Raw genomic sequence first — 15,917 nt, 5'->3', positions numbered from 1 at the left:
TGTCGAAGGAACCCATGCGCAGCTTACTTCCGGGTTTTAGGACGCGTCACTGTGGCACTCTATTGTGTAACAGAAAACAGGAAACACTGACCAATCAGCAGACTACACTTTTTTAGGGGCGTGGCTTAAAGAGACAGGTGCTAAAAATAAGCATTTCAGCCATACAGTATCTAAAAAAAGTAGGATGAATACAAGTATATTCAGATTGACAGTGTAAGAAAAATAATGTGCTTTTTTAACATTAAAGCCTGTAAGCATGATCTAGTAGCAGCCCAAAATCAAAGCATGAACCTGAAAATGACCATGATGTGTGCTCTTTAAAGAAACTGTTTGTATGACTTGGCGTCATCGAAAGCTGCGATTGCAATTTGCAGCCAACTGAATACTTTTCGTCTCAATTTTGCAGAACTGTGCTAACATCTTGGTATCTTTCAGGACCTTTGACTCTCTCAGACACCATCTTTACAGCTACACTATTTAAGAGCAACACAACTCAGTCAGCAGCTGGTGATAGTGCAATTGTTCCAGGTGATTATCCACCCCTGAAAGACCACACACCTTCCCTCGCAGACTGAAAGCCCACCTGTTTCAACTATATAATAGAATGTTGTTGTACTTATAAGATTTAGCTCATTTGAAATTAATGCACCGGCACTTACAGTACAATGGATTAGATTATTTGAAGCTAATTTAGCCTACCTGCAGGTTTCTCGCTGTTCTGTATGTCACTTTGGATAAAAACCAGCTAAATTAAATTGATTTTAATGTAAAACACAAATAAAATGATAGTTAAATATTAAACATTATTTCTGCTTATAGTTTCCCCTAAATAATACACACTGGTGATCCATTTGACTGCATAGGGCCGGCATGTCCATGTCGGCGCAGCATTAGACCTCCAGTGCAGCAAACGTCTGCGGCCAAAGCGTCTAAATAACAGGGGGGGTGGCACGGTAAACACAGACTTGCTTGGCTTTGTCGAGCTAATGACTTCCTGCTCCAGTGGCTTGTGAAACAGTGTTAGAGCCAAAATAAGTAAAAATCGGGGGCAGAATTTAATCTGTCACTCAATGGAAAGCCTTTAAGCAGAAACATGCAGCCACCCAGAGGCTGCACACAAGTGAGGGGAAATTACAGCGAAGCTCCCAGGCACTGAGTGAGGCGCCAGCACAGGTCGTGTTGTGTATAGGACTGAGGATTACAGATTGGTTGGATAAATAAGGGATCCTTTGAAGCAAAACACACCGAGTGTGAAAGTCAACCAAGGTGGTAATCTAAAACCATCAATTATTTGAGGCTAGGTAAACTCCAGCTATGTAGAATACAGATTGTTGTGGGGAGGAAGGATGCGATTGCTCCTGGTTTTTTTGATCTTCCTGAATTCGCCTCAAGCTCAGTTTTGAACTGTGTAGCTGTGCTCATTTTTTGACAACCCATGTTGCAAGGTAGTGCAAGCAATTATTCTACAACAGCTCAGAATTAATCATTTCAATGAATTGTTTGTTGACTCTATAGTCTCCTGGGAGAAGTGGATGGGTATGATGAGAAGTTACTCTGAGGTGGATGAGCTCAAATTAATCAAACACATCAATGGCTTGTTCTAACCTCCTTTTCTCCAACTGTTTTCTGGCTGTGCTGCATTTGAAACAAAAATTGCATCCAAATTATACCTCTATGCAATTATAGCAAGCCAACATTGATTCTGTAAACAAACAGCTGAATTTATTTATGGAAAAATCTCCAAAAAGCACTCATTCCACAAATGATCTATTCAATAATGAAATCAGACAAGCCTTTTCAAGAGATATAATTTACAAACTTTTGAAACATTATGTCTAATGCCAAAAACTCCAACCGAGAGGCAATAAAACTTAAAAATAAAAATCATTTAACAAGTCTATTCTGAACCACTGACATCAAAGTTCCTGAACATTAATATTCATGGGTGAAAAAAGGGAAAAAATAAGACGTGAAATGCAGATTAGCCTTTTTCTGAGAAGATATGCAAATATCAAGCCAGACACTTGAACATTTTCTTTGCACTCGAGCAGACAGTCCACATGCACATAATACTGTACATGCTGTTTTATTCATATCCACCTACACGTAATTTAAACAAAATTATCTGCGGATATCATTAAAATCCTGTAAGGCCAAATATAGAAATAACCAGCGAGTTTCATGAGTTACAATCAGAAACATATAAGGGTGTTCTTAAAGCAGACTGGCTTTAATTGAAGGGGCTTCTTGGCATAATTATTTTATAGTTTGACATGTAAGCCCTCCCGGAACACAGCCTGGGAATATCACAATATCATCATACGACTGCTGCTCAATGTGCTCATTGGTAGTCATGGATCAATCCCAATTTTTTTCTTACAGAATATCACCGGTTTAATGAACACAGTCTTTGGCACCTTCAATTTGGAGGACTCTATTGTGCTGAATAGGATGTCATTATTTTACGGTTTAATAAATTAATATGGCCAAAAGATCCCTTGATTCTAGACAGCCTGCGAACATAAATATGCAATAAAAACATTGATATGGACTTTATACTGGTATATTATTCTGCGGGATTCAACATTAAAACAAGATTTAATTAAAATGATGATATAAAGCGGAAATCCAGTGTTTATGCATCTTTAAAAAATGCTCTACAGAAAGCTACTTTGTAATAGCAAACAAACATATTCCCTTTAATCCTATAATAATACACAAGTCGACAAAAGTATTAGAGATTGAACTCCACGAGAAGATAAGAGTAAACCAGGGATATATCCTTATCCTAAGGAAATACAAAATATCTTAATACACTTGAATATTACATTCACATAAAGGCTTCAATTCCTCATATAGTAATGTATATATCGCTATAAAATGATTTTTAGATCACTTTTCTTTAAATCCATGCCTCAACTCAGCATTTCAAACATATATATCATATCTAACAGCTTAGTTCAAATACAAATGTGTTTTCCACGTTCATGTCAGTAATCATGACCTAGCATCACTTTGTTTAAATGATGCATATCTGAACTTGGAACAAGAGCCACATGTTAACTTACAGCGAGATAATGAATGAAAATGGGTTAATACCTCCCAACGCGCTAGTCCACATTAACAGGGAAGAGATAAGAACTTCGTCTTAATAGCCGGTCAGAGCTTCTTGGAGAAATGCAGCTTATCTAAATCCTCTTGGCGGGGCGATGTGGAGAGTCAGAGGAGTGCTCAAATTTGCCTGAAAAGCAGCTATTATAAATCAAGCAGCATCATGTGATACCATCTTCCTTAACTTCTTTAATATGTTGTGTTAAAATAAAACAGAGAAAGCACATATTAAACATGGACGCCTCTTATCTGTCCATGCCTCTGGAAGCCTCTCTTTCTGGCTGAGAAGTGGTGAATAAATTGGGGGGAAATAATCCCTCCTGCGTCTGATGTCACGAGGTGACCTGAGTCTGGGTTACGATGTGCTCTCTGCCAATGTGCCTCCGCCGTCGCTCTGCCTCAGCGACTGCTTGCTGTCCGCCTCACCCTCTTGATCAGATCTGCCGAGGCTCAGGTGTCTGCGGCACACAGGAGGACTATAGGGGTCAACACACACAGAAACACAGGATTAAACTCTCCCCCCAGGCGGTAAACAACACACCCCCTGAGGCGTGCACATTCTTGCAAGTTTTTTTATATATCGGAAAAACGCATCTGATATAATTGTGGTCCAAAGTCCTAGATGAGACACTATTATTCGGATTAACACACATAAATCATCACAAGAAATGTCTTCACAAAAACAACACAGAAAGCATGCATATTTGACATAATGGGTAATAAGTATGTGCAGTTAAAATGGGAAATGTCAGGAATCAAGGCAAGTTTATTTATATGGGACATTTCAACACAAGGGAATTCAAAGTGCTTTACAAAAAACATTAAAGGGGCCCTATTATGCACTTTGGGGTTTTCCCTTTCCTGTAGTGTGTAATATAGGTTTTTGTCTGCAAAGGCTACAATCCTAAACACACCCCCCCCCAAATCAAAATAATTCAAATTAAAACAAACTAAAATAGAACAGTTATAAAATACAGTTATGATTGAAATGAAAGCAGCAGCTAAATGAAAGCTCTTCTGCTGCTTCAGCATCAATAAACTCAACAACTGAGATTAATCCTGGAGTCTGTGTGCAACGTTGCGTACTCATTAAAGGTCATTTGGAACCAGGGCTTTACATCCTTAGATTATGTTGTCATGACAACACACGGTATGACAAGCATTCAATGTATTACTTGAATACCAACATTGGAGATTGCATTTATCCACAATGCCATGACCCCTGCCATTTACTCACAGAGGAAAATAACAACATGTCCTTCTCAGCACTATGACACCCACAAAGAGCAACCGGTAATACCTTTCTACTATTGAAAAACACCTGCAGTATGTAGCTTGAAGTATTGGATATTCGGAAAAAGGCTTAAGTTCGGGCAAAGAAGTGGACTTTCTTAAGATAAGCATGACGTAACCCATAGTCAGACATTAGAACAAAGGCAATGGATTTACTAACAGGTCTGTTTTTGTACAATGAAAGTGACACTTTGTTTATAGGAGATGTTTTAATCAGTATTTGGGAATGACCTGATGTTGCCTTGAAACTAGGGCCACATATTTGCCAGTCAGGAGGCACAGGGGCTGGGTCTGAGACAGGGTCAGCGATACCCGGTTTGCAGTGCATTTCATTTCAACCTGTGGCCTCTCTGAGATACATTGGCATTGAGCATGTTAGATATCAGAGAGCATGAGGTTATTTAAGCAGCCTCTAAGAGTAAGTTATAATATTTTCATTCCCCAGATCCTAAAACCCAAAAGGTCTGAATCAAGGATATGAGATCAAAACATTTTCTGTAAAATAATTAATAGATAATCATGGTTGTATCATGATGGCTCTTCCTACATACCTGTATACAGTGTATACACTTTGTTTTCAAGCGTAAAAGGAAGGATGTTTCAATCCATACTGTTTCTTTATAGCAGATACATATTTGTATGTTGTGCTTAGTTTACATGCATGGAGTCCAACGAGGTGTTTCAGGCAGTGGGGGAGTGTGTGGGAGAGAAATTACCTCTGGAAGGAACTTTGGGAATTTAGCCTTACAGACCATTTACAGAAAAAGGGAAACCCGAAAAAGAATAAGAGGGCCCCTCTAATATTCAAGTGTTACTGTTTTGTATGTACTTGTTCTATGTGCTCAATTGAATTCTATATTGTTTGTGGATGTTCAAGCATAAGTAATTTGGATGAACTGACCATATTGATGCGGTTTTAATGTTAGCCGTGCATTTACTTGATAATGAATCAATTGTTATCGCCTGTATCATCTTCAGTCCACTCAAACTGTCTTTATTCACCCTGCAGTGATTAAAGCGCTAGAGAGCCAGTGTTTCACTTAAGAGGCAAACAAGTTCAAGGACCATTTTAAACAAATCAAGCCTCCTGTCATGCATTTTGCAAGTGTCAGTGAATTACGTTCACAGCAGACAGGCTTTTGAAGCTTGGAGCTAAACTTAGCGTCTTAATTACGATGCAAAGTATTCACATCAAGCCATATCAGCAGTCATGTCACAACTCTTTAAACTCAATGTTAAAGCAAAGATTGGTACCATTTCGTTTTTTTCTAATTGCCAACATCTGTTTGTGCTTAAAGACGCAGCAAAACAACTCTCTCTCAATCCTATTTGCTTTTAACACAACGTCAGGGAAAACACGGCAATCCATCTTTGCAAAGAGGAGAGAGCAAAGTAACAACACTAGTACGGCCGATGAAACGTATTTCACTGCACCGCTTCTTAAGCATAAATAAGTGTTGAGGCAACAAAGAGAAAAGTCATGCATTGCAGTGACGATGGGCAAGACACCTCGCGTCAAATGTACGCTGCAAAGAAAAGATGTGTTGTATTTTATTGCTTAGAGCACTAAAACAACATGTAATTGCGAATTCTGAAATGTTCCAGATTCAGTGTAAGGCCTAGGCTCCACGGGGATGAAAACGGGTTGAATCCGCATATTTCTCATGCGTATAGCCCTTTAAGCTCGACGACGCCGTAACGGAAACGTAGAAACAGACCCCGCAAACGACAACGGGTCCAAAAGTGGATAGATCTGGCAACGGAGCGCTCTGGGGGGTCCAACGGGGCCGTGGGGTCGCCTATACGGTCATCCGTTTCATAGCCCCGCCTCTCCCCGCCTCTCCCCACCTCTCCCCACCTCTTCCCACCTCTCCGCGTACCCCGCATCATTGCTGATGTGTTTCGTTAACAACAACAATAGCTATTTTAATTACCTCTCAAACTACCTAAACTAGTTATAAATATGTTTATTTTTACTGTCGAGTCATCATTACTGGATCAGCTGCTGCATGAGACAGACACTGACGCTGTCAGAAGAGAGGAAAAAGAGATAGGCTCCGTGTATTTTATTATCATATATCATTATATCGTCGTTATTCATTTGTTTTAAAGCTCAATAAATAACAATGAAGACCTTTGACCGGCACTTTTATAATTTTGTCCGGAAGATTTAAACTTTAACACACGTTGACCGGCGAAAAACTCTGCCCGGATCCCTCGGCCCCCACCGCGGAGAATAAACAGAAGTGCAGCCATGACAACCATTCTTCTTCGCTGCTTTTGTGGAGGAAGTTGCTGCTTTTGTGGAGGAAGTTACAGCGCCACGTACAGGCTCGGCATATGTACTGCAGCTTTTCCAGCGGTTGGATGTAAACGGAGCTGTCTCGTGGAGCTTGACACAATCCGGTGTATATTGCGTGTGGGCGGAAGGTCTTTTGCGGTTGCGTTTGCGTTACTCCGATGCGTTTTGCCGTATGCGTTCCCATGGAGCTGGGGCCTAAGTTCATATACATTTTCCCAGTTGGGAGCTCATTTCTTTGATTATCCAGACACTGCATGTATCCGCGCTGTGATTCAAAAATGCTCAAACATGTAATGGGTTCTTCTTTTGTCCATTCTACACCCTTTCACCAAGATTCATTTAATTGGGCTTGTAGTGTTTGAATAATCAAGCTGACAGACTAACAAACAAACCAAGCTAAAAACATAACCTCCCTGACAGAGATAATAAAACAGAAGTGACTGGAGTTTGCAGTGGTGCAAACTAAAGGGGTAACTACAGTATACTGCAGTCAATTGGCTATTTGTTTAGATGTGAATGGATGTTGGCAGGAGCATAAGCACAACAAAAATCAGTGGCATGCACTAATTGGCCATGTGACTTTTGAAAGACGCAGCCAAGGCTCATTTAGTAGTCAGCATTAGTGTATCAGAGTATTACATACAAAACATTTTCACACGGCAAACCCAGTTAGTTTATTCTGCGAAAGATCTTTTTCAGGAACGCTAGGCTCCAGGGGTTATTGTCACACCGTGCATCACCTTTTGGTGTTGGTATCAGTCACTGTCAGGCTTGTAGCGGTACTTCATCATCAAGTTATCCATCTTCTTCTGCTTTTTCTTGGTTTCCTTCTTGCTGGATGTCCCACGGCCTGCAGGCTCTTGCTCATCATCGTCAGATGGTTGTTTCGGGGCCCTTTTAACACTGCTTGAGCTGCGATAGGAGACGGTGGAGTCGGAGGAAGAGGACTCGGATGTCTTTGAGGAGGAAGAGGAATCCTCCGATTCGCTTTGCTTCTTCTTAGATTTCTTCTTGGACTTCTTGCCCTTCTTCCCCTTCGAGCTCTTTTTGCTGTGGCGATCATCAGAGGAGGAAGAGGAAGAGTCGTCGGACAGAGAGACTTTGCTTTTTTTATCTTTCCGACTGCGGGAGCTGCTGGCGCTCATGGTGCTGGATGACCGATTGCTGTAGTCCAGAGCGGAGCCCGACGCTGAGCGAAGCAGGCTGGAGCTTCGCCCCTCGTCTTCTCCCTTCTTCCTACCTTCCTCGCCTGCCGGCCCCTTGTTCTCGTCTTCTTCCTCCTCGCTCGACTCCTCAAGCTTGCTGCGCTTGAACTTAATGGGTTTGAAGCTCAGCACCTCATTGATTGCAGCTTCCAAGTCAGGGTCCAAGTAGTTTCGGTGGGTGACAGACTTTATTTCAGATGAATCTGGAAGATTTGCGTCTGAGGAACGTGATTGGCCAGGGTTAGAAATACTGCGACTGAGGGAGCGGGGACTGAAGGATGATGTTCCTCCTTCAGTATAAGCAACACTACGGCCATCATCATCGTCGTCGTCACTGTGCGCTGTATGCAAGCCAAATTCGCTGAGACCACAGCTGCGGGCAACGGACAGGCGTGAGCTACTGCGTCTATCGTCCTTCCAAGAGCTGCTGCGATGTAACCCCCTAGGGCTGGATCGGCTCACGCTGCTGATAGTTGACTTGTTGTCATCATCCATGTCTACAATGCCCCTCCTGGTGGACATCTTGCTGGGAGCCACAGAGGACACTATGGATTCCTTATCAAATTCCGGGCTACTGCGGGAGGCCCAACGTGACTCCAGACCCTTCCTGGCTCGGCTGGTCGCTTCAGAATAAGCCATGGAGATGACGGAGCTTTTGTCGTCAAAGTCTTCCTTGGCCTGGCTCTTCTTCCAATCCTCCTGGGGCACTCCAGACTTCCCCTTGGCTTTGCGAATGGAGGCCTGGTCTGGTGCGTCAGGCTGTTCTTTGAGAGTGCTGAACAAGAAGCTTTCATCGCCTGTACCCCCTATGGAGTCTTTCAGGTTGGAACGCTTCCTGTAGCTCAAGGAACTCATGACAGACACTGATCTGTTCGGCTCTACCTCTTTTGCGTCTTTATTTCCGTCAATCGTCTTTTCCTTACCTTCTTTCATCTCCTTGGTATCTGCATTTGCTGCATATCTGGAAGGTTGTGTCATAACATTGACAGCAAGAAACCCAACAGAAGAAAACAAATCAGTGGCCAGTTGCATGGAAGACCTTGAGTCATTTTAAGGTTTCCTTGAAATGTTCACTCAATGATTGAAGGTAACCTCCCTATCTCAGTCTTATAGTTCATTAATCCCCTCAAGGTAATATAGTTTAAAGTGTTGCACAAATAATATTAGCAGCCAAAGTAAGGACACAAACTTAAACTCAAATTGGCAGAGTGTATGGCCATAAATTAAGAAATGTAAGGCATTCCAAGAAAAACAGAACCTGATGATATACTTCACGAGGACCAATTGATTTTAAACTTAATAACCTTCCATTCAGACATTTCTTTCACTGTTACTTCAAGTAAGCTGTAAGTAACCTGTACGTTAAACATCCAAGTCATTCTTGTCAGTTTGGTTGGATTCCTTCCTGTAATAAGTCATCTCTTTTTTGGCCAGAACAACTTACAACAGAACAGACTGTTGTAAGTTGTAGAATTTCTTTTGCACTTCTTGAATACATTTTTCATTGCAATTTCATCATTGCTATTATTTATGCATTAACTTTTAAGTAGGGCCTATGTTATGGAGCTATATCAGGGTCATTTTGATCATTCAAAAAAAATGTATTTGAAAGTTCAAGTTTTATCCTGAACTTTGAAAAATACAATGATGTATTCAAAATAAGTATTTGGAATAATTGTTCAGCTTGAATATTATTTTGATTCAGTTCAGCAATTTTTTGGAATAAAATATTTATTTTCATATTTCATCTTTTATACATATTATGACATTTGAATCCTTATTTTTTTTAGTTGCAGATTTTACGTTTTCAGATTCAAAACAATATTTTTTTCAGTTTCAAATCTTGTTTTTTCAGGTTTCAATTTTTTTTCGCCTTCAGATCTTTTTTCACTTTCAGATTTTTTTTTCCGCTTTCAATCTTTTTTGACTCTTTCAGAGTCAGATTTACAAATATTATATTTTGACCTTAATCGAAATATTCGGTTATTTTCAAAAGCTTTTTTAGTCTGATGCTTCGATTCAGATTTGAAACTGAAAATATAATGGTTTTGAATCTGAAAACGTAAAATCTGCAACTGAAAAAAATAAGGATTCAAATATCAAAATATGTATAAAAGTGAAATATGAAAATAAATATTTTATTCGAAAAAAATTGCTGAACTGAATCAAAATAATATTCAACCTGAAGGATACAAACTTGAACTTTCAAATAAATTGTATTTTTTTTTAATGATCAAAACTTATGACCCTGATATAGCTCCATACTATGTGCCTTCTTTATTGCACTTCTCTAGGTATATAATAATTCCTTCCTCTGAACAATCTTTTTTTTCTTTTTCTCATCTTTGTAAGAAAATAACAGGTATAACAATCTCAAGTGCAAGCAAACTGTCTCCATGGAAACAGAAAAATTGAAATGGTAATTCCTTAATGGTATTCCTTCACTCATGAAACCTTATTAGGGTTCATGTACAACACCCTTAAGATGTCCCTAAGTTAAGTAGAAAGAGTAGAAAGAGAAAACGTAAGGTGTTTTGTGCAAATGGCCAGATTTGGCATACTTAAAGGACACATTCTAAATTGTTTTGATCTTCCATATGCATCATGCTTTATGTGGCAACTGAGACTTTTGCTACCTTGACAGAATATTAGATTTGTCATTTTCATTTTGTCCTTGGGACCTGTCCTGAGTCTATTGCTGTTATGTACAACATACACTGTAGAAAGAAGGCAATCAACCGGCGAGGAGATCTATCTAACTGTGGCAGAGCGTCATTAAGCAGCCGTGCCAACTGGCCACGGGCCACTTCAATACATTTGACAGCAGCCGCTTCCCTGTTCCGCCTCCTGTCATTAGACAGATTACTATACTGTAAGAGAGAGATGACACCTAATCACATGAGATACTCGTCGTTCTGTTGCAAAATGCCCTGGGTAATCCTGGGCCTTTTTAAGGCTGCGAATGTGGGCTCTTTTATCACCGGGATATACATGGGTTATCTGTCATGATGCAAAAGGATGTGGGCACTAACCTGGTACTCTTTAGACTTCCCTCTTCTGACAGTGTCTTGGTGGAGCCTTTGTTCTTCGAGAGCCAAGTCTTAACTCCATCCACACGGTCCTCCACCTCGGAGTCAGTTTCTGTTTCATCCCCACTGCAACGATACAAGAATTTAGCTCCAACACGACAGAGCAAATATATTCACCTTAACAAGCCATGTTACATTTTCAAGTGCATAAAGCAAGTAAGGTAATTCCCCTTTATACAAATCAGTAATTTTCCTAAATACCCACAACTGATACTATTAAAATAAATGTGCCTAATGCAATGGTTCGGAATCCATTTAGGCAGAAAAATAAATTAGACTGAATGACTCGATATGTGAATATTCTATGCAGTGTACCATCACACAAATTACACAGGCAAAAATAATTATCAGTTTTTACAAAGATCACAAGCTTTTTGTTAGTAATTTGTCAGTTTAAGAGGGCAGTATGATGCAAGGCAATCCAGACAGGTAAGCATTATTTGGTTAAGCATGATAGTGTGACACAATATTAACGTAATGAAGATGATTTGTTGACAGAATGTTCAGCAGACGTGGGTGGGATGAGTGATCGAGGCAGACTGTAGATGAAGCTGATCGAGAAATAATGAACTTGTTTGGCTGGTTCTGGGCTGCTAGCATCTGTGTGGCATGTCACCTGCTCCTAGTGATTGTTATTGGAGAGGAGCTGCGAGACAGCGCCGTGGCCCCGACGCCTGACATAACAATCAATATACAGGGACCTGTGGATCCCCATGAAAAAGCTTGGTAGATCCCACCTGGATAAGGTCAATCCTCATTCATTGCAAATCCACAGTGAATTATGCATCCCATTGTTTGATAAGGTTAATGTGACAACGTGTAGAGTGGCACAACGTCTAAGTCAAAACTGCCAACATGGTCGAAATGTATTTGGGAGATGAATTACATGAAATAGACCTCCGATTGTTAAAGGACACACTGTGTAAAAATGTAACTGTAATTGTAACAATCACAGAGACAGTCGTAAAATTACACAAATATGCATACATCAGAAGGACTTTACTTTGTAGTATTTTGCAATAACGATTGCAATTATGACCGACTCGCTGTACAATATCCTGCTTATTTCACAGCTACTTACTTTATATATAAAAACTTTCACGCAAAATATTTGTTTTCGAATGATATTTTACACTGAAGCTGGCAGCTCTTAGCTAGCTCAGAAGCTCAAACTTCGAACATAGGAACGGTATGTTATTTATAGCAGCAGTCTGCTATGAAGATATATCAGACTGAAGAATACCATAATGGATCAATTAGAATCAAATGTTCAAAACAGATCTGAATATTTATTTAGTAAAATCATACAACTAATTATAAGTATCTTCAGCATGCATTGTAGACATTGACTTGCAAACTCAGAGACTACCTTTTATGAAGTATTATGATAATTGAAGGCAATATAAAAGAATCCTTTATGATGGGTTATATGAAGAGTTATGATTATTTTTGAGTGCTAACACCTTACAAAACTATAAGTGGATTGTAACGCATTATGTGTTATTATAAGTTAATGAAATTAAGATGAGCTTCATAGAAAGTGTAACCAAATTACACTTTACATTATATAAGTTTGTATGTACTGTAATGTATATTATAACACACTGCATCAGGAACAAATAGGGGCAATGACAGGGTTGTGGAGGAGCTGCAATGTTCAATTCCAGATGGTCATTTTCGGACAAGCTTCTCTATCTGAGTCTTGGAACATGTTGAATGTGAATGAACATGTTGAATAAAAAATGTTTGAAAAATGCTTATAAGCAGGAGCAAACAATATGCAGGGAGGTGTGATATGACAGCCAGACTGCTGAGTTCCATCATTTGTCCACATATCCCTCTCTGCAGGCCTCCCCGTGAACAGCACACCATTTCCTTTTGTCACCAAGCTTTGTGTCACACATGTTTCCTCAGAAAACAAAGTGTCCTCTCTGCTCTCTTAAAAAGTGTTTTCGGATACCTCTTTTTTAACACTAAAGAGGTGGTGGTGATGTGAGCATTGTTAGGGGGTGAGCACAGACAGAAATAAGCTTCTGATCCTCGGACTGAATGGTAATTCAAGATTTCTAAGAGCATTAACACATTTAACTGTCTCATCTTCGACCTTACGGGCCAGGCTTTCTGCGGGGGAAGGTAATGATGATCCCAGAGAGACTAAATGGTGTGATTATATTATTTTCTACAGGCAAACCTGTTCATTTCATTTGAGAGGTGCTTAAAGAGGCGGCAGGCTCAAATTGTAAGTTGAAGTTCAGCTATTATATCTTCCCTTTATATTCCACCAAATTCCCTCCCTTCTGCATTCTAAACAACAGTGATAAACGCCCACCGAAACCAGATAATGGGTTCATTAATACTACAAAGTTGATTACACTTGCTGCCCATTTGTTATCTCTGTGGCACTGAGACGTTTTTAACATGATATATCACACAACAAAAAGCTGAACCCAGCCCACAGCAACATCTCCCTCTTTCACTCTCTCCCTAACACACAGACACGCACAAAATAAAAGGTGGCTTGCAATTGAGTGCTGTGCAAATGGTGTCACAAACGATTTGTCCTTGGCCCGACACTACTAGCTAACCAGTCCTGAGGCTCGTAGATACAAACAAGCCCCGAGAATTTAGAAGTGAACATTAATAGCTTCTGACAATTGGCCTGCACTGGTTGTAAATCTTTGTCACAAATACTTAGACTCAGCATCAAATCTCGTATGGCTTGGTTTTATCAGTTTAGCACTTGTGTGGTACCAACACCATATTTTAAGATATCGGTTCACCATGAGCTAATTATAAATTCAGAAAGTAAAAGCACATGTTATTAGATTATGCTAATAAAAACACACAAACATAGCACTTAAGGTGAAAAAACGCAACCATTTCCACTCAATTGCACTGATGAAAGCATTTGCATAGCTTGCATTATAAATGTATGTAACCCTTGTTTTGTTTTTTTATATAATCTATTATGGGGAAGCCTCCCTCTACAATATTAATACTCCAGCTACAGTATCCTCTGGTTTTAAAGAATTGAGAACAAAAACTATTGTATACTAATGTATATCATCTGGAATATCCACTTCATAATTAGAAGGAAAAAAAATCACTTCCTCTATTATTGTTCACCCATGCTGCTAATGTAATGATGTCGAAGGAGGGAAAAATGTAATTAAGCAAACATGGAAAAGCATTGCTCTTTTCCCCGAGTTGCACAAAAACAAAAGCACATCGCTCATACACATGTGTTGTCTGATGATGAACAAAATGCATATAAAGAGCGCGATGCCACGTCTCTCTGAAGAAGCAATCAGAGGTTAATGTGAGGAAATTATGGACGGGCATATGTGCTTCAAGCTGAAGACTACATTTCCTTACTGCACTCTGATGAAGGTTTAAATGATTAAACATGCCATACAGATTCCTTTCATTGAATAGAAAACTGAAAGAAAATGGGTTTCAGTCAGTCAGAAAAATATAATTTACACTCACAAATCGATGAATACACATTTTACATGCAAGACAAGGTGGACAAGTGTATTTATATTTAAGTGTTTCACAGCAATATAAAATGAGATTGAAAATGTGGATTATTTTTCATGCATTGAAATCAACAGCTGAGCTTTTGGGGAAAACATCTCAGTTGCATACATTATTTCACCTTAAAGTCTTCCAGAGCACATGTACATTACTTCCACCATGCTACATTTTTGTTAAAGGCACAATGCAGTTTTAAAATGTAAAATGTATGAAATCAGTACAGTATGTCCAAATATTTCCAAGAGCATAATGTGTACTTGTTATCAGCCTGTAGTGTTGTATGATGTTGAATTATATTACTATAATGACGCTAGTTTTTGGTTTTTCTGTTTCCTGTTCTATTTTGAAAAGTATTCTCCCCCTGTGTCATGTCTGTTTTTACTTCCTTTTTTTACGTTTTCCCGCCTGTTTTTATTGTTTGTCACCCATCAGTCCTTCAACCACCTGACCTGTACACCTGCATTATATCCACTCTTTGGTTTAGATTGTACTAAAGTCTTCTGTTTAGTCAAAACATTTAACGTTTGTATTGTGAAGATCTGTTTGGTTCTGTTTTGCCTTGCCTTGTCCGGATGAGGCCTTTTTGTTCAAGTTCCTGTTCCTTGGATTTGGGTGCACCCAACTCTATATTGCGTGACACCATCTATATTTCTATCATTTGTATTGTCTGATAACCAATCAGAAGAAAAATAATTGTACTGAAGTAGATCACATGACCACAATTTAGTGAGGTGATAAGACGAAGACAATCAGTGAACGAAATCAAATCCTCTTAAGTGAAGAGATTTCATCCTTAACATCATATTTGACATTGACTCATAAATAGAAAATAATCCACAGTGGTTTCCCGTAAAAGTACCAATGTTCCAAAACATGTTTTCCCTTTCAGACACCGATTCCTAAACGATTATATCAGCATATAATTGCATACTCGCCAACACCTAATAGGAGGTATAGTTTTGGAGGAATTACTGATAATGGTATCTGTATTGTAACAACACTACGTACAAACTGATTAAGGTGTAGACATGTTGCATGTGCTTTGGAAAACCCTAAAGAGATCCAAAAAGATGGATACAAATCAGTGGAAAACAGTTTCGAATCAAGGTACAAACAAATGCAGTATGAGGGCGCATAATGAGAGCAGATGCCATGTGATTCAAAATATTCATGAAGAAAATGATGCAGTATTACCACAGCTCTGTAACACTTTGCTGTTTTTCATGTGGGTCCTACAGCAGTGAGACTGGCTTGGCTGGTGTCATTTAGAGTCTTCTAACATTCACATACCTCTGGACCCTTGGCACAAAATAAAATGACTAAATACAACCCTGGGGGCCATCTTTAAACATAGCTTTTATCAGATGTATACCACTGCAG

General features: G+C 39.4%; 1 protein-coding gene across 1 annotated transcript in view; it reads right to left on the bottom strand.

Annotated features, from left to right (window-relative positions):
* Window positions 1–1,722: 1,722 nt before the first annotated feature.
* The window catches only part of LOC117470053 (unconventional myosin-XVIIIa-like), a 78,606-nt gene continuing 64,411 nt past the window's right edge, over window positions 1,723–15,917 (bottom strand). The window contains exons 42-44 of the mRNA XM_034114581.1: window positions 10,944–11,066; window positions 7,447–8,872; window positions 1,723–3,587 (exon numbers count right to left, since the gene is read on the bottom strand). Coding sequence (XP_033970472.1) covers window positions 7,462–8,872; window positions 10,944–11,066 — 1,534 coding nt within the window. The 3' untranslated portion in view covers window positions 1,723–3,587; window positions 7,447–7,461. The remainder of the gene's footprint in view (window positions 3,588–7,446; window positions 8,873–10,943; window positions 11,067–15,917) is intronic.

This window comes from Trematomus bernacchii, unplaced genomic scaffold (assembly GCF_902827165.1).
Source record: "Trematomus bernacchii unplaced genomic scaffold, fTreBer1.1, whole genome shotgun sequence".
Taxonomy (NCBI): Eukaryota; Metazoa; Chordata; class Actinopteri; order Perciformes; family Nototheniidae; genus Trematomus; species Trematomus bernacchii.
The sequence above is the reverse complement of the archived record's forward strand: the minus strand, read 5'-3'. Positions and strand labels throughout refer to the sequence as shown.